Genomic DNA, 18,277 nt, shown 5'->3' on the forward strand with positions numbered 1-18,277 from the left:
CAGTCCCACAAGGAGAGGCCTGACCCTCCTCAGCCCGGGACCCTCGGGAAGCAGCTCTTCCCTCTGGCCCCTTTCCCCTTTGCCCACAAATCGTCTTGTCCTTCACGTCACAGTCCTTTCCACTGCAACCCCTTACAGTCCCGTTACAGGGCATGTCTACATGTGGCACTAGGTTGCCGTAGCAACACACTACAGTGATGTAGCGTCTGCAGGTGTCTACACATAACCAACAGCATGTCACCACAGCGACGTGCTCCCCTGGTGTAGCACTCTGCTAAAAATAACAGTGTGCCACACGTAATGGCATACTACGGGCTGTTACTGCGCCATGATGTAACACTTGCAGAAGGAAGTACTACATCATGGTGCAAGAACAACACTGCCGTAGTGACACATGTACAAGTGTCCACAGTGTCCTCGCTCTGCAGGTCCAGCAGCTGTGCGTGGGGGAGAGGCACCAGCTGCCACCAGGGATGCAGCTTGAGGAATGGTGCCCCGATGACCAGACCCTCTGAATGCACCGTCTCCACCAGCACCAGGCGTAGGACAGCACCCTCCTGCTGGGCAGCTGGGCACCGTCATGGAGGAGTGGCTGGCCAACCTGCCGGCTTGGCACCCGGTGGCAGGAGCAGGAGAGGGAGGCATGTGAGCAGCAGAGGTGGGCGAGCCCGAGCAGGTGGCCAGCGAGCAGGAGAGGAACCTGGCTTTTGGGGTTGAAGAGAAGCGCGTTGCCGTCCAGCACAGCATGGGGCCACCCAGGAGCTGCTTCTAGAGCAGACAGCCTCTGAATCGCAGCGTCCTAGACCCTAAACACTGGAGGCTGCAAGTGGAAGAGGAACCGTGCAAAATACCCTGGTCTGATCCGGTTTGCTCTGCCTTTCAGCATCCGCTGTCTAGCACCGTGTGCCACGGGAGGCTGGATGCGGGATCTGTGGTGTCACCCAGTAAATGGCAGTCCTTCTGCAGTGCCAGAAGAAAAGCATTCATTGTCCACCGTTGTTTTGAGAACACATGGGCGCAGGCAGGGAAGCCCATCCTTGGGGAAAAAGGGCACCAAGAAACCCCAGTGGCCTAATGGATAAGGCACTGGCCTTCTAAGCCAGGGATTGTGGGTTCAAGTCCCTCCTGGGGTGATCTTGTTAATCTTTAACCAAGGTGCAGATGAGAAGGCAGTGAACATATGTTCACAGGCTTCTTCTAAGTAACCAGTTCCAGTGCTTCACCACCCTCATAAGGAGGGAGGTTTTACTAACATCCAACTTCACCCTCCCTTGCAGGACTTTGAGCCTATTATGTCTTCTTCTTTCATATGTGGCCACTGAGAGCAGTCCAGCTTTGTGCTCCTTGAAACCACCCTGCAGGTACAGATTGATAGGTGTTAGGGCCAGAAGGGACCTCAGGAGATGATCGAGTCCAACCCCCTGCATAGGCAGGAAAGAGTGCTGGGTCTAGATGACCCCAGCTAGATGCTTATCCAACCTCCTCTTGAAGACCCCCAGGGGAGGGGAGAGCACCACCTCCCTTGGGAGCCTGTTCCAGACCTTGGCCACTCGAACTGTGAAGAAGTTCTTCCTAATGTCCAGTCTAAATCTGCTCTCTGCTAGCTTGTGGCCATTATTTCTTGTAACCCCTGGGGGCGCCTTGGTGAGTAAAGCCTCACCAATTCCCTTCTGTGCCCCCGTGATGAACTTATAGGCAGCCACAAGGTCGCCTCTCAACCTTCTCTTGCGGAGGCTGAAAAGGTCCAGGTGCCCTAGTCTCTTCTCGTAGGGCTTGGTCTGCAAGCCCTTAACCGTACCAGGTAGGTAAAGGCTGCTATCAAATCCCTTCTCAGTCTTCTCTTTTCCAAACTCAATACACCCAGTTCCCTTAGCCTCTCCTTACAAATCCTGCCCCCCAGTCCCACAGCCATTTACTCTCTCCAACTTGGCCACATGCTTTTTGTACAAGCCTCACGGGGGTGCGTTTGGCAGGGCACTTGTCAGGAGGCATTACAGACCCTGCTTGTCCTGGCTACAATCCTCTGCTGCACCCTTAGCTTGTTTGGAGCGTCTGAGTTTGGGAGCTGCATCAGACACAGCCGAGCTGAGTGGTCCTGCCCTGCACCAGGATATGCACCATTCAAGGTGCCAGGCAGCCAGGGTTCAAGCAAGCAAGCAAAAATGAATCATGACAAGATTGTGAGAAAATTAATGTTTTTCAAAATAATCTTTATCTCCCCCTTGCTGCCCTCCAGTTCTCTCTCCATCCTCCTCATGCCCAGCATTGACCGCCTCCACCACCTCCGTGGGCATCCCTCTGCACCTGTAGGGATTTCAGCCCAGTGTTGTCATGCTGAGGGCCTGCCAGGGCCTCTTTCTGGCTCACGCGGGCTGTCAGGCCAGGACTGTTTCCATTACACAGTGTGGAAATGCTGCTCTTAGCAGGGAGCCCCCAGAGCGCCCACATTGCTGGGCTGCAGAAGGACACTCTTTGCTTGCCAGCCTGCTGTTCCCACGCGTCCTGCACTTGTGGCTGCCTAGCGGGTGCTGGGTGCTGTGCTCCGTCCTGACCTCAGTGCTGCTCGTGTCAGCCGCACGCGCACTGGGTGTGCCCTACAGACCCCGAACACAGCAGCAGCTTACGCAGGGATTTGATGACTGAGCAACTGGGAGTCCCCATGCTGCCCCTGGCCTGGCCTGAGCCAAGTGCTTTGGAGCCTGAGCTCCAGCTGCCTCCATGGTTTTTGTTTCCAAGCTGACCTAACTCCTACACGTGTATTGAGCTATCCAGGTGCCCATCGCTGTCCTACTGCCGCACCAAGGGGCTTTTCCTGCTGCGGGTGCTGGCAGTCCTGGTCCCTGGGATCATCGTTCTGCATGTGGTCACCAGGAGGAAGCAAGAGGAAGTGTGTATGCGTGTATGTGTGTGTGTGTGTGTGTGTGTGAGTGAGCACATGCATGCATGCACGTGTGTGCATTTCTTGCCTTCTCTAGAGATTCAAAGGCCCTTGCTCCTGCTGCTGCCACCACTCGGTGTCCTTTTGCCGTGGCTGCTGCTGTGGCAGTGTGGGCTCCCCAGGAGCTGCCATTGTGGTGCCTCCTCTAAACCTGCACCTGGAGCTCGCTCGCACTTGCCTCCCACTGGTCACGCCACTGGACTGACAGACACGCACACGCAGCCCACAGACCGAGGAGCTGGTCTGCCCCACGGCTTTGTCTGCAGCCTCCAGGTGCAGAGGGAGCAGCAGCTGTTCCCGATGCCCCTGGAATGGGCCCTCATTGCTTGCAGGTCTGTGCTCCAGTCCTGGCCCCCAGGAGCCTGCCTGCGCCTGCTCTGTGGTGGGTATAGGCTGCCGCCTCAAGCGCCCCCTTGTCCCATGCACTGTTCTGGCCTGGCACCTTCATCAGTTCTTGTGTGGACGCAGCTGTGCAGGCTTGATTGCAGTTTTCCTAATTAAAGAGCATCCAAACCTAATGTCTGCTCCTCCTCGGACATCTCCTCAACAAGAACACAAGAACTGCTGCTTCTCGGGGCTGGATGAGAGCTGGGTGACGGGCTGTTCTTGCCTGGTGTAGGACGGGGGGCACAACAGGGCCAAGCATGACAGTGTGTTCTGGTCCTGTCACACGTGAGCTTTTGATCCTGCCATTCCCCCACTAGTGTGGCCCCCAGAGCCCTGCTCCAGGAAAGGAAACCAAGAAATCCCAAGTATTAGCAAAGAACTGATTATCCTTTAAGGGAGGGAATATGGGCCTGGGCATGAGAGCAGTAGGCACCACCCATGAATGTCGCATGTCCCGGAGACAGAACCTCTTCTGCAGTGACGTTCAGCAAAATCAAGTGCAAGCCCTGCGCCGGACACAGGAGGGATGGTCATGTTGGCAGATAAGCTGGCTAACCTAGCGAGGAGGGCTTTAAACCTGGTTTGCCGGGTGATGGTGAGCAAAGCCCTGCGGTACTTAGGGAAATGGGTGACGTGGAAGAAGCACAAGCAGGACGGGGCAGTAGGGGAGGCTCCTTGTTCTTGCTCGGGAGACATTCTTTAATGTCTTCATCAGTGACTTGGACGAGGGAGTGAAATGTACTCTGTCCAAGTTTGCAGATGACACAAAGCTATGGGGAGAAGTGGACACGCCAGAGGGCTCCCATCCCTTCAAAACTCCTACTCTGCAGTGCGTCCTTGCACTCAGGCGATTAGTCAAGGACGCACTGCAGAGTAGGAGTTTTGAAGGGATGGGAGCCCAAGAAGGGTGGCTGTGCCTAAAGGAAATGATCCTTCGAGCACAAAGCAAGATGATCCCTGAGCGAGGCAAAAAAGGGAAAGGGGCCAGGAGGCTTCCATGGCTGACCACAGAAATCCAGGGTAGCCTAAGGGCCAAAAGGGGAGCACATAACAAGTGGAAACAGGGTGAGATCACTAAATATGAATATACCTCCTCTGCTCATGCTTGTAGGGAGGCAGTTAGGCGGGCCAAAGCTACCGTGGAGCTGAGGATGGCAACCCAAGTAAAAGACAACAAGAAATTGTTTTTTAGATATATAGGGAGTAAAAGGAAGGCCCAGGGAGGAATAGGACCCCTGCTAAATGGGCAGAAGCAATTGGTGACAGACGGGGGGACAAGGCTGAACTCCTCAACGAGTTCTTTGCCTCAGTGTTCCTAAGCGAGGGGCATGACAAGTCTCTCACTGGGGTTGTAGAGAGGCAGAAGCAAGGCGCCAGACTGCCATGCGTATTCCCTGAGATGGTGCAGAGTCATTTGGAGGAACTGGATGCCTTTAAGTCGGCAGGCCTGGATGAGCTCCATCCGAGGGTGCTGAAGCACTGGCCGACATCATTGCAGAGCCACTGGCGGGAATATTTGAACGCTCGTGGCCCCGGAGGACTGGAAAAGGGCCAACGTGGTCCCCATTTTCAAAAAGGGGAGGAAGGAGGACCCGGGCAACTATAGGCCAGTCAGTCTCACCTCCATCCTTGGCAAAGTCTTTGAAAAAATTATCAAGGCTCACATTTGCGAGAGCCCGGCGGGACAAATTATGCTGAGGGGAAAGCAGCACGGGTTCGTGGCAGACAGATCGTGCCTGACCAATCTAGTCACTTTTTATGACCAGGTTACAAAACGCCTGGACACAGGAGGAGGGGTGGATGTCGTATACTTAGACTTCAGGAAGGCCTTCGATACGGTATCCCACCCCATACTGGTGAACAAGTTAAGAGGCTGTGATGTGGATGACTGCACAGTCCGGTGGGTGGTGAATTGGCTAGAGGGTCGCACCCAAAGAGTCGTGGTGGATGGGTCGGTCTCGACCTGGAAGGGTGTGGGCAGTGGGGTCCCGCAGGGCTCGGTCCTTGGACCGATACTCTTTAATGTCTTCATCAGCGACTTGGACGAGGGAGTGAAATGTACTCTGTCCAAGTTTCCAGATGACACAAAGCTATGGGGAGAAGTGGACACGCCGGAGGGCAGGGAACAGCTGCAAGCAGACCTGGACAGGTTAGACAAGTGGGCAGAAAACAACAGAATGCAGTTCAACAAGGAGAAATGCAAAGTGCTGCACCTCGGGAGGAAAAATGTCCGGCACACCTACAGCCTAGGGAATGACCTGCTGGGTGGCACGGAAGCGGAAAGGGATCTTGGAGTCCTAGTGGACTCCAAGATGAACATGAGTCGGCAGTGTGACGAAGCCATCAGAAAAGCCAATGGCACTTTATCGTGCATCAGCAGATGCATGATGAATAGGTCCAAGGAGGTGATACTTCCCCTCTATAGGGCACTGGTCAGACCGCAGTTGGAGTACTGCGTGCAATTCTGGGCACTGCACTTCAAGAGGGATGCGGATAACCTGGAGAGGGTCCAGAGAAGGGCAACTCATATGGTCAAGGGCCTGCAGACCAAGCCCTACGAGGAGAGACTAGAGAAACTGGACCTTTACAGCCTCCCCAAGACAAGGTTGAGAGGCGACCTTGTGGCTGCCTATAAGTTCATCACGGGGGCACAGAAGGGAATTGGTGAGTATTTATTCACCAAGGCGTCCCCGGGGGTTACAAGAAACAATGCCCACAAGCTAGCAGAGAGCAGATTTAGACTGGACATTTGGAAGAACTTCTTCACAGTTCGAGTGGCCAGGGTCTGGAACGGGCTCCCAAGGGAGGTGGTGCTCTCCCCTACCCTGGGGGTCTTCAAGAGGAGGTTGGATGAGTATCTAGCTGGGGTCATCTAGACCCAGCACTCTTTCCTGCTTATGCAGGGGGTCTGACTCGATGACCTATTGAGTTCCCTTCCGACCCTAACATCTATGAATCTATGAATCATCAGGGGTGGTGATGGCATTCAGCTTTCTGTAGTCCACGCAGAACCGAATGGTGCCATCCTGCTTCCAGGTGAGTACCACCGGGCTGGCCCAGGGACTCGTCGAAGGCCGGATCACCCCTAACTCCCTCATCTGTGCAAGTTCCCGCTTTATCTCCTCCATCACCCTGGCATTGATTGTGTAGGGTCGGGATTGGATAGGGCGATGACTACCTGTGTCTATCGTGTGCACAGCCAGGTGCGTTTTACCTGGTTTGTTGGAGAACATTGTCTCGTAGTCCTTGAGTACGGTGAGCAGCTTGTCTTTGTCCTGGGACAGCAGATGATCCGGCCGGTGGAGTTCCTCTATCCTTGCCTCTTCATCCCAGTCACCATGCACAACCGGCTACTCCGGGTCCTTGGGTGAGCTGTCAGCTGGGGAAACCCAGAACACCATCTCCCCTCGGTCGATGTAGGGTTTCAGCATGTTCACATGCACTACCTTAGGCGTCTTTTGTGACCTGCTCTTGCTTCCCACATAACTCACATCCTCCAGCCTGTCCAGGATGAGCTGGGGACCCTCCCAGGCCACTTGCAGCTTGTGCGCTTTTAGTGGCAGGAACACCATGACCTTGTCGCCTCGCTCGAAGGTACGCAAGCGAGCCTTTTTCTCATACCAGACACTCTGCTTCTCCTGCGCCTGGGCCAGGGAGTCTCGTGCCACCTTCATCATGTCAGTCAGTTTCTGACAAAAGTTAAGCACATGCTCCACCGCAGGTCTTTGTGGAAGGGATCTTCCCTTTCCACTCCTCTCTCACCAAATCGGGAGGACCTTGAACTCGCCTCCCAAACATCAACTCGAATGGCGAGAACCCAGTGGACTCCTGGGGCACCTCCCGGTAGGCAAAGAGCAGATGCGGCAGTTTCTCATCCCAGTCATTGGGATTAGAGGCCGCCTAGGCCTTTAGCATCCCATTCAAGGTCCCATTAAACCTTTCCATCAGCCCATTTGGTTGAGGATGGTAGGCTGTGGTCTTAAGGTGTTTCACCCCACAGCACTCCCACAAGCACTTCATCACCTCGGCCAGGAAGTTCCCACCCCGGTCAGTCAGGACCTCGGAGGGGAAACCCAGCTGGAAGAAGATGTTAGTCAGGGCATTCGCAACTACTGGTGCCTCAGTGGAGGTTAAGGCAACTGCCACCGGGTACCGTGTCCTAAAGTCCACCAGAGTCAGGATTTCTTCCCTCTGTGGGTCCGATGTCTCCGCGGGCCCACAATGTCTATACCCACTCTGTAGGAAGGTTGTTCGATGATCAGGAGAGGCTGTAGGGGAGCTCTTTGTTTGCCCCCACTCTTGCCCATCCACTGACACGTCTCACAGGATTTGCAGTAGTCCGTCACGTTCTGGGCAATCCTGGGCCAAGAGAAGTTCGCCTGCAGCCGCTGGCGCGTCCGCTCCCTGCCCATGCAACCGGCACAAGCTTAATCACGAACTGAGGAAAGCAATTGTTGCCTGAATTTTCGAGGTACTAAGAGCTGGCGAGAGGGCTCCCAGGTCTTGGCCAGGTTCTTCGGTATCCACGACCGATAAAGGAGTCCCTTGTCCCAGACCACCTGTTCCCTCTTTTCTGGGGTGAACTCCGTCTCCGACTCCTGAGCCCTCTGCCGGAGTTCCTCCAAGCTGGGGTCCGCCAGAACCTCCTGCGTGAACTCCTCCTGCCCCGCTAAGCAATCAGCAGGGAGCTCAGGTGCTCCTGTAAGTAGTGCACCCCCACCCTCAGGGGCGTCCTCCAACTTCTCCCCAAGAGTCTGTTTCCTCTGCCACTGACTGACCAGACTCCTCCCCGGGACTGTCACTTAATCCCACCTCCAGGTCGCTGGTTTCCTCAATGGCCAGGGGCTGCTTGCAGTCAGAGGGAGTCAGAGTCTCTCCTTCCTCCCCCTCTGCCTCTGTAGCCAATTGGGTGACCAGGCCCTGGGAAGTTTCCACTCCTCCCGCCTTAGCCTTTCCGCTCTGTTCACGGGTCACCACATTAACACGGTAGGGCTCTGGCTCTAGCTCTAGGAGGTGGCCCTCCTCCCTGGGCAGGTATTCTAGCTCCATAATATCACGTCCCGCCAGGATGGGGACAGGAGCCCCTTCCAGCACACTCGCGTCTATGCACATCCCACAGCCTCTCCACTCGATGTAGGGACGTGTTACAGGTACCTCAAATGGTGGGCACCCCACCCCTTGAATGCTAAGGGTCCTCCCCAGGATTATAGCTGCAGGTGACACAAGGCTGGCATTGATTAATGACACACTGGACCCTGTGTCCAGCTCCCCAACAAGGTTCTCCCTGTTGGGGAGAAAATGCCATTTCCCAGTTGGTCTAATAAAAGGTATCATTTTGAAACCAAGAGTTCTAGTTTTTGGTATGTCTTTATGTCTCAGACAAACAGGACTACCAAGTACACCTTTAAACGTAAAAGATTTTTTTTGCCCATTTCATCCAAGGGTTACGTGGTGTTAAACAGATGAGCTGAACAGATGTGCCATAAGCTGACAATGGCAGCGAGCTGAGATTTGCTAATTTACAGATGCCAAAAGAATGGACATGTTGTTTAAAAAAACAAAACAAACAGCTTTCACGCTTTGCAGAACCTGCCTTCTTCCCCCTCATCGCCACCTTCTTCGACGTAATCGTCATCATCATCTTCATCCTTCAAGATACAGAACATTAAGAGATTTTTTAAAAACTACCGTATGCTTAGGTTGTAATGACATGTGCTTTGCAGAAGATTAAAACAGCACTTTGAGGTTTAAAGATCATGTTTAATTTGTTTTTATTACTAGACATTTGTACAGACCAGAGTCCCAATTTACTGTATTACACTTATCAGGTTAGCAAAGGTGTACAAAACCAAGGCTGGAGTCTTTTATTAGAGTCTTTTTCTGCTGTTACTTCTGACCTAATGATTATGCCAACTAGCTGTGAAAATGTCTCAAGAAGAGCATTACAAAATTCAGTGGCCCACAACAGCAACAGCTGAGAAGAACCCTTTTTGTCGGTAACGGAAGTCAAACAAGAAGGGAGAAAAAAGAGTTTATACATCCAGAGCTGTTTTGTTTCGAAACAAAACAAAAGTTGCTTTCTAAATGGGGTAACTGGACAAATTTAGGCCACTTGGCTACATGAAATCCTAGAAATGTTACACACATACACCGAGATCTCCAGTAGTATAAGTGCAATAGCAGGAACTGAGGACAAACTAAACCTTTTTTTGCATGTAGGTAATATCTTTGCAAATATATTATCTGCCAAATGAAATGCTTTACAACATCTGGTAAAAGTTGAAAGGCATTTAGCAATTCATTCTGGAATTTCATCTTTAACCGACACGTAAATTTAGGATGTGCTTTTGCTGGATTTATTCAAGTTCAGGTTTAGCTGGTGTATAATTATGCTGATTCCAGTCCTCATTTTCCCTTTCCAAAATATACTGAAATTGTTAAGACGGGACTTTCTGAACCGTGTGCGCTTAATGTTGGCTACTGCCTACTCCCCAGCAACAACAAATGAAAGGAGTCCTTCCTCTGTTACCAAGCTGTGTTGTGGTAACATTAGGAGTACTTTAGTTCCCAATTTCTTTAGCTCATGCTGCAGTTCTTCACCTCCTGGCAGCCGCCGTACACAGAAGCCACTAAGTATATTGAGGTTTCTACCAATATTGCCACCCCCACCAATCAAGTGTTCATTCATTTTCTCAAAGAATTACTGCCAAGTTCTTACTCAGATCCTCAAATGAGATTTCGTTTTTAGCTTTGGAAGGGGGTTTTTCTCCTCAAAATCTGACCTGGTGACCTGGTAGATAACAACACTAATTCTTCAAGGCAGCGCAGTAATGAACCTTGAAGCATTTCACTGAGCAAGACAATGCAGAATACCAAAGAGAAGTGGCTCTCCTACTGCAACGCACTTTTTTGATAGTAAAAGGTCTCTCTCTAAAGTAGCCTATGGCTCACATCTGATAGTGGATTTACACGGTTCTGCTTACAGAAGTTTAAATTATTACACATGTATAATCAGACAGTGTCAAGGAAATCCTAAGTCTTACAGTAGAAAAGGGAAAGTCCTACCTGGATCTCCTTCATCATCAGGTATAAAAGACCAACTTCTTCCTCCTCTTCACCCTCCCCCAAATCTGAACCCGCATCATCTTCATCTTCTTCGTATTCTCCTGGTGGACCAGCTTCATCTTCATCTTCTTCATCCTCCTCATCCCCTTCTGAAAGGCAGGTAATTAATTCCTTACAGCTTCACTTAAACCTCAAAGGCTTGTTTGTAAACTCATCTTAAATAAGCTTCTAAAAACCGAATGAGCTACAGAATCAAATATGAAAATGACGGGTCCAAAAAAAAGCAAAAGCTTTTGGTATCAGCAATAAAACGACTGCTTTTATATAGTTATGTCTCAGTAAAAAGATTTGTACTCATGTTTTCCTACGTGCAACTCTCCTTTAACTGTGCACAGCACCCATGACTACACTGTTTGCAAGCGCATTCCCCCCGCCCTCATTACTCAACAGAAGCAGTATTTGATACTGGCCTACACTTCAAAAATGTAGCTGATTTGTGCTCCAGCAGTTGCAGTCACTCTAGTTCCAATTTTATATTTAGATACCGACTGAATGGCATAACTCATGACTGCATGTTTAGAGACGTTACCTTCATCATCCTCGTCTTCCGAGTCAGGGGCCTCGTTATCTTCCTGATCAAACCCATCTAGGTAGGCAATCTGTTGAAGCAGCTCAAAAACGCTTTCCCTGTAATCCTCCAGGTTTGTGACATCACAGTTGAACAAGTCCAGGCTCTTCAAGTTTTTGAGATTTTGCTGAAAATGAATGAAAAATGACTCACTGAGATGAAATAACTATTTGGTACCTCCAAGTACTGGACTGTTGCCTCCTAAATGTCATTGATTTTACTACGTATACCTACTACCTTCTCTTCTCCTTTGCTGTTCCCCATTGTCCAGAGTTCATTTAAGAAGTCTTGGTGCTGACAGTCAAAGTTCCTTCCCCATAAGACCAGAGATCCCACCTTTCCCTCTACACTTGCTTTTGAAATAGCTGTGACCCAGGTTACTTCCCATTAAGATGCATGTCTTTGTTTCTGGAAGCCCCATATGATCCTATAAATCACCCAGGGCTCTCCCATTCTCTGGGGTCAGCACAGCCAACTGTCCCAGCACCAATCCTACCATGCCTGGTGGACAGACAGCTTTCCATGGCCTGAATGGGGCAGCTATGGGATGTGCTGATAGAGGTAATCCTGCTTAGGGAGTAGGAGATCTGGGTTTTGTAGCCCATTATAATCATTAGCTGTTTGAGGTGTTCTTTTCAATACTTCAGTGATACTAAGAAATTGCGGTTTTGGGGGCCATGTATAAGAGACACCACTTTCAGAGGGTAGTTTTGGCACTTAAACAAGTATGCAACAAGTATAATTAACTTAAATAGAAACAATTTTATCTCTGTGACAACTCGAACCAGTGAGATGCAAGGCAGACTATCATTACCAAGTTTCTCAAACACTTGTTTAGCCTGTGTTTAGTAATAAGAACAGCAAAATTAATCATAAAGATTAGCACCTTGCTTCCAAAAACTTAATTAAAAATTTGTGAACTGTTTTTACTAGGCCACAAACCACTTGTTAAAAATGGTCTTGTGGATACCTTTCATTTACTAACCAAGCAGTTTCACTTCTTTTTCCGCAGAAATCGGTTGTTATTAAAGAAATCACGGTGTCTTTTAATGCGTTTTAACCACTGAAAACAAATACGGGGGAATACAGAACTATCGCTGACAGACCACAAGTTTGAATACATCTCCTCCTGTAAACCCCACGGCTGACACAAAATTGATTACTACAGTGTCTTTACAAGTCTGTCTCTAATGAACCATCAGATGATGCATGTATTGCAATAGGAGTAATCAATACTGGCCTAAGTGGGATACAGAAATTCAGAAAAAAGAAGATTCAAATGTTGCCAGAACTGGCAACAAAAAGCTACCCAAGGCTTGGGAAATAGTGAGAGTTTTACTTTTTGCATACTGTTCAGTTCTGTTGAATGTCACGCTAAAGCCATCTTGTTTATTATCTTTTTGTGTTTTATTGATTTCCTATTTCAACTGTGTTTGTTGTACTTATCCCTTCTACTTGCAATGACCTTCTATCGTCAGGCACTTACAAACTTTACATTTGCATTCAATGATAAAATTATTGTTATTTTTCTTTTATAATGCTAGAAAGATTCTGACTTCTTTACCACACTGCAATCTTCTAAGAATCTGACTTTGTACTTACAAGGGCTTCCACAGTGCTGAGATCTTTGATTTTGTTGCCACTTAGATTTAGAGGTGTGAGATTTGGACATCTTCCTGCCAGGACCTCTAGGCCTCCCGAAATGATGTTGTCGCTCAATTCCAGCTACAGCACACAAAAGTTGGATAATTAGATGGTTGGTTTGATTGCTATCAAAATCAAGAGCCTGTATTTTATTGAAAGAACAAATGCATCACAAGACTATTGACTTCCTGTAGAGCCCGTAAAACCTCAGATTACTTGCATAAAATGAAATCTGGTTAAAAACATAGCAACCCATGTTGATCACATGTACGTCTCTTTAGAGCCTAACATTTATTTCAGAAGCTCTTCACACCTGCACTTGAGAGTGATAATTCATTAACTAGTTTCATACTTGGGTGCCTACAGACACTCAAGCACGTTCTACTGTAAGTCGGCAAGTGATCTCACCGATCCCAACTGTTCAGTTAGCATACTTACTATGGTGCAAACTTAAAATATTTCCAGGCTTTATTTTTTACACGGGGATGTGAAACATAGCATTGGATCTTCGTACAGGCTTTAGGTCAACAGACTAGGTTGAAACTGGTTCCTTACAGGTAACGAACAATGATTTCAGTGTTCCCAGCACTTCACCTAATGCGACTGCTCCCGACCCCCTCTCTTTACAACAGACTGGGATGGCCATCGTTAACAGTTTTCAAGTGATGCTTTTTCAGTACTTTGGCTCATTAATGTTTGAAACCAGCTTTAATTACATTCAGGGTCTTAAAGACTTAATTCTTAAGTTCGCAATGTTTAGTAAAACATTTCAATGAGATGCAAACGTGACTGTGACTATGGAAATACGCAAGTAGTTTAACTGTTGCTGTGTTTCAAGGTATACAACTTTGGCAGGAGAGAACCGATGGGTTTTTGTCTGAAGATGCATACCTTTCGGAGCTTACTCAAGGTGGGGAGCTTGGCCAGGGATGTCAGCTCTACGTTGGCCATGCTGAGAAACTCCAGCTCTTTAAAGGAGTCATTCAGACCTTCAATTTCGCCATTGCTGGATCAGCAGTTATCAAGCACTAACTCTGTCACCTTGAAACAAAACAGAACGTCACTTATTACTTTAATAGGGACCCTCAACCAAGCAAGCAATTCGGGCCAAACCAGCAGCCTGACGACAGGCTTTACTTCTCATCTGGGACGACCTGAACTTGAGTTGTCTGAACTCATCGACCATATCAACCTTGAGAGGAAGTAAACAGAGTATGAAGCACCATCACAGAGAACCAGAAGATAAAAACTTAATTTATTTCTGTTAACATGCTGGCTTCAGAAAGCACAACCACCAAGACAGAGTTCACAATCGCAGTCCTTTACCGGGCCGGACAAAAACCCACGGTCCTGGTTCTGATGAAAGCCGGAACAGATGCATCAGAAGAAGCAAGGAGCCAAAAGCCAACTAGGCAATTACAGAATGACCTACGCATATAGTTTCCTTCCAGAGCCATCACTTAATGGTTGCTTCATGCCCAGATGAGGGTTTATATTCCCATTCACTATTTAAAATAAGGGGGTATAGCCTCGCTTGCCAGAAAAAAGCACCAAATCCTCTTGCAAACCCTATAGCTTTGACCCTCAAAATATTGAGGCAGAGAGTACCATAGGTTAATAATGCACCAGACTGAAGCATTTGCTTCTTCATTCTAGATGCATTTACTCTGTGTCGCTGAACGTCCTGTAGGGAAAAATCCATTTTCTGCTTGTCCGTCCTCCATGTCCCCAACGGTGGGTTGACCACAGTTGCTAGTTTACCAATCCGGCTGCAAACAAAAAGGATTAAACGCAACACCAGTCTGGGAAGTTCAGCTCTGAAAGATTCATCTGTAGAGAGGACTAAAAAAGTCACTTGTTCACTGGAGACTTCTGAGTTATTTTGGTGGGCACGAGCTGCTCATTTGTTTCAAGTTTACAATCTTATTTCATGTTGCTGCAGAAAAAGGTGACCAGAGAGACCAGCTTTGAATTGTTTCGTGGTTTCCAAGTCCCAAAGTTGTTCAGGCTTTGCCCTGAAGAAAAGGGAAAGACTGAAACCATTTTGGGGGGGTGGGGGGGGGGGGTAACTCCAGCCACAGTTAAAAGGCTTTAAAAAAAGAATCCGACACAGTCAACTTGTTAAGAAATACACTGTTTATCGGAGTAGTTTTTATGCAGGGAATCTTTGTGCCGTCAGTCACCCAGGCCGGGGTGGAGTAAAAGCACTTTGCAATATCAACCTATCTGGACTTTATTCTTGGGGAGAGCAAGACACGCCAGTCGATAGCGTCCTTACTGACCTAAATGCCAAAACATCTGCTGGAGCGACAAATCATTTGTTGGCCGAGTTCAACTTGCAGCCTCCGCTTCCCTGCTGTTAATCAGCCTGCTCTCCATGCAGCTGGCACTGCAGTCAATGAAGTTACTACAGGAGATTAAGTAAAACCACGACCCTCTCCTAAAAAGCAAAGCGCGGCCACAATCTTTCCCTACGCAGCAGGGGAAAAACCATGCATCAGATACCACCTGCCTACAGCCACCTCGGGGCGTGGGGGTGGACAAAAAGTGGTCTTTTTTTTTCTTTTTTTTGAAGATGGATTCGGTGCCGCTACGACCTGTTCGCAACCTCCACCAGCGAGAAGGTAAAAATAACTGAAGACCCGTCCTGCCAGCAACGCCAGCACAGGAGGGACGGGCGAGCGGGGGCACGCGACTTCGGGCTTCTCCCCGCCCCGAAGAAAAGCAGCTGTCCATTTATTCATTTATTTTTAACAAGGATACTTTAACACGTCCCCCCCCAAAACTCACCCCCAAACACAACCGAGAAACTGATGGCGGGCGCATCGCGGGGGAGGACCCAGACTCGGAGATCACCCAAGGAAAAAGGGGGAGGCGGAAAAGAAAAGCAAGTTCCTAATTCCCCGAAAATCAGCCGAACAACGAGAACAGATGCCCGCAGCAGCGACCGCGGCGAGCCCGTGCCCCGCGCAGGGGCTTCCAGCCCTCCTTCACTTTTCTACAAGCAGCGCAGGGGGCAGAAGAAGCCTTGGCCCGTCCAAAAACAATCTTATTGTTGCAATAATAATAATGATAATAATAATACGCGGTCAGGAGGTGAATAATTAGGAGAACGCACCACAAGGCACAACTGCGTAGTAAGGAGCACGCCGAGGAGGGGTGTTTTGGGGCCCGGGGCTGCTCCATGCCGGGTCGGGGCACGCGCAGCGCCGGGCACCGCCGCGACATGGCGGCCCCGAGCTCACCTTCTCGGGCGCGCGGTTCCTCAGCTCCAGCACCACGCGCTTCATCACCTCCACGGCCGAGCCCGCGCGGGCAGGGAGACCTGGGCCGCCGCCGCCGCCGCCGGCCGGAGCTCCGCGCTGCTCAGCGGCCGGGCGCGCACTGAGCCTCCATGCCATGGCGCGCCGCGCCCCCTCGCCCAGGACACGCCCCCCGCGGCCGGCGAGGTGGGGCCAAGGAAGGGGCGAGCGCTTCCTCTCGCTACGCCGCTTCCCATTGGAGGAGCGGCGCGGCGGCGGCCGATTGGCTCCGCCGGACGCCCGTCGAGGCTCCGAGCTCTTAAATGCGACCGTTGGCGGCTGTTGGGCGCCATTACGTGTTATGCGGTGGGGTGGTTTGGTCGGCGGGGTCAGGGCTGGGCGGCTGGAAGCAGACTAATGAGGTGTTATAGGCGCTAGAAAAGAAAAAGGGACGTGTCTAGGTGTTCGGTGCGAAGGCAGAGATTAGCCGAATGACGGGCTAAAGATAACACTGTGTTTAGTGAAAACTGCAGCAAGGAGCTGGCAGATACTTGTGCAAGGGGCTTGAAAGAGGAGGGGTGGTGTTGGGACCTGCTGGCTTCCGGTCCTGATTCCCAAACGAAGGCTTTCTGTTTCGATTGGGGCGCGCGGCGTCTGGGGTGTCGCTTTCGCGGGTACTGCGCGTGCCGGGTAGTGTTTAGCCCTGTTCGGCGTGCACGCCTGATTCACCAGAGGAGAAACGTGGGGGCTTTCATACAGGAATCAACAGAGTTCAAAGCCTTGCGGTGTTGGGGGCTTTCTCAGCGCTTTGCGACGGGGCAAAAATGATTTGTGACAAAAAACCCACTCGGGTGAAATGGGCAGTTTCTGAGGGGCGCCGAAAGGGACGCCTGACGTCTAGGAAACTGGAGAGCCGTGGGTTTAGTTCAGTGCTGTGCAAATACCCGGTTGTTGGGGTGTGCAAGGGCAGCGGACGTGCTCAGAAAGGCTGCCAGATTCCAAGAGCTGTTGGCTCCTGCCAGCCTTGTGGCCTCGCCATCTCTCGGGTTTAGGGGGAACGGGCAACGCAGACTGGCGTGCTTGATTAGTGCGAGGGACTGGTACGACGAGAGCCCCGACAATAGACGCCGTGAAGACGAGGACTGCAGGCGTGTGTCGGGGGTAGCGGTGAAGCTTCGAAGGACAGAGAATAGCGCGGTCGGGGTCAATGAGCGGCAGAGATTTGACCTGTCAAGAAGACCAGAGTTTAGGCTGCAGTCGGTATTGGGCCGTGAAGCCCTAGGCAGCAGGTAACAAGCAATGTGGGTGTCAAGGAAAAAAACCCACCTGGGATGCTGCGTAGCCTGGGTGTCGGGTCTGGCAGGCAGCGTCTTGCTGCCCTTGGACTTCTGGTCGTGGCTCTGAAAGGGAACGTGCTGAAGTTCAGGTTGCAGTATTGAAGGGAGTCATGTAACTGCTCCCTCCCTCCAAAGTTTGAAACTACTTGCAGAAAACTTATTATTATGTTTTTCTTGCGCTTAACTTCTCATACTTATCGATAAGAGTAAAAAAGAACGTACCGGGACACCAGAGGCCGAACGCAGCACCCCCTCGTGGCGAAGGGGATTAGTTCCAAGTCTTTGGAGTCAGGCTCTGAGTAGTGTTATTTTAAGGTGCTAAATGGACTTTAAAGAAACGGAAAATCCTGGGTCATGCAAACAAACGGAGCTGCGTCGATGTAAATGGGAACTTTTGTTTCCTCTGTGCATGCCCTAAGGCAGCAAGTACTTCGAGGTGCTCTCAGGGGCCCTGTGGTCTGTGGCTGCTGCGCAGAAGGGCTGTGGCATTAGGCTAGTCCCTCCCACTTACATTGGTCTCCTGGAGGGTGACTAAACCCTGAAATGCCTGGGTGGGATGGGAGTGGAGCTGATAGATGGGGAAGTAGCTCTCAGGACCCGCTTTATGCGAAGGGAGCGGCTCTTCTGCAGAGCCAGCAGGGAAGCAACACATGCTCCTACCCCATAACCCCTCATGCAGTGGGTGATACTGGCAGGGCAGGAGCAGCAGAAACCCTCAGACATGAGCTGTGGGCCCTCCTTACAGATCAATTCAACTTCAATTAAATTTATTAAGGATTGTGGTTGAAAGCCACGCTCCCAAAAACATGAGAAACATGCAACCATAATAAAAAATAAATTTAAGCAAAAAATAACGAATACAAATGTAATAATAAAATATAGCTAACCATTGGAAATAAACGTTTATTATTCATACTCCGGACATTAACGTAATCGAATAGAAATATAGTGATAAATCAGGTCATGAATCTATAAAAATGTTATAGATAGGCCTACAATTGACTCGCACTTTATCACTGTATTTGATTTTACTATC

The 18,277-nt window shown here is 50.0% G+C and overlaps 1 protein-coding gene and 1 non-coding gene across 3 annotated transcripts; one reads left to right on the forward strand and one right to left on the reverse strand.

The window, feature by feature from the left end:
• Window positions 1–1,060: 1,060 nt before the first annotated feature.
• TRNAR-UCU (transfer RNA arginine (anticodon UCU)) lies at window positions 1,061–1,133 on the forward strand. The gene has a single exon. It is a non-coding gene; the product is annotated as a tRNA-Arg (tRNA).
• Window positions 1,134–8,673: 7,540 nt separating this feature from the next.
• Window positions 8,674–16,029, reverse strand: LOC132244175 (acidic leucine-rich nuclear phosphoprotein 32 family member E-like). Of its 2 annotated transcripts, none has more exons than XM_059715218.1 (6): window positions 15,908–16,029; window positions 13,554–13,703; window positions 12,621–12,743; window positions 10,980–11,145; window positions 10,391–10,539; window positions 8,674–8,973 (listed from the first exon to the last, which is right to left on the reverse strand). In XM_059715218.1, the coding sequence occupies exons 2-6, from the start codon at window positions 13,611–13,613 to the stop codon at window positions 8,899–8,901; spliced, it is 573 nt and encodes a 190-aa protein (XP_059571201.1). In that variant the 5' UTR covers window positions 13,614–13,703; window positions 15,908–16,029; the 3' UTR covers window positions 8,674–8,898. The 2 variants fall into 2 exon arrangements, with proteins under 2 accessions (XP_059571201.1, XP_059571202.1); XM_059715219.1 differs by lacking the exon at window positions 15,908–16,029 and adding an exon at window positions 15,781–15,874.
• Between the last annotated feature and the right edge of the window lie 2,248 nt (window positions 16,030–18,277).

This window comes from Alligator mississippiensis, chromosome 11, assembly GCF_030867095.1.
Source record: "Alligator mississippiensis isolate rAllMis1 chromosome 11, rAllMis1, whole genome shotgun sequence".
NCBI classification, from domain to species: domain Eukaryota; kingdom Metazoa; phylum Chordata; order Crocodylia; family Alligatoridae; genus Alligator; species Alligator mississippiensis.

Bases quoted from the DNA above. Each gene is read 5' to 3' on its own strand.
- LOC132244175 (XM_059715218.1), bottom strand. From the start codon at position 13,613: ATGGCCAACGTAGAGCTGACATCCCTGGCCAAGCTCCCCACCTTGAGT. The intron at 12,744-13,553 runs GTATGCATCTTC...TGTGTGCTGTAG, and splicing joins CCTTGAGTAAGCTCCGAAAG to CTGGAATTGAGCGACAACAT. The intron at 11,146-12,620 runs GTAAGTACAAAG...ATTCATTTTCAG, and splicing joins TCAGCACTGTGGAAGCCCTT to CAAAATCTCAAAAACTTGAA.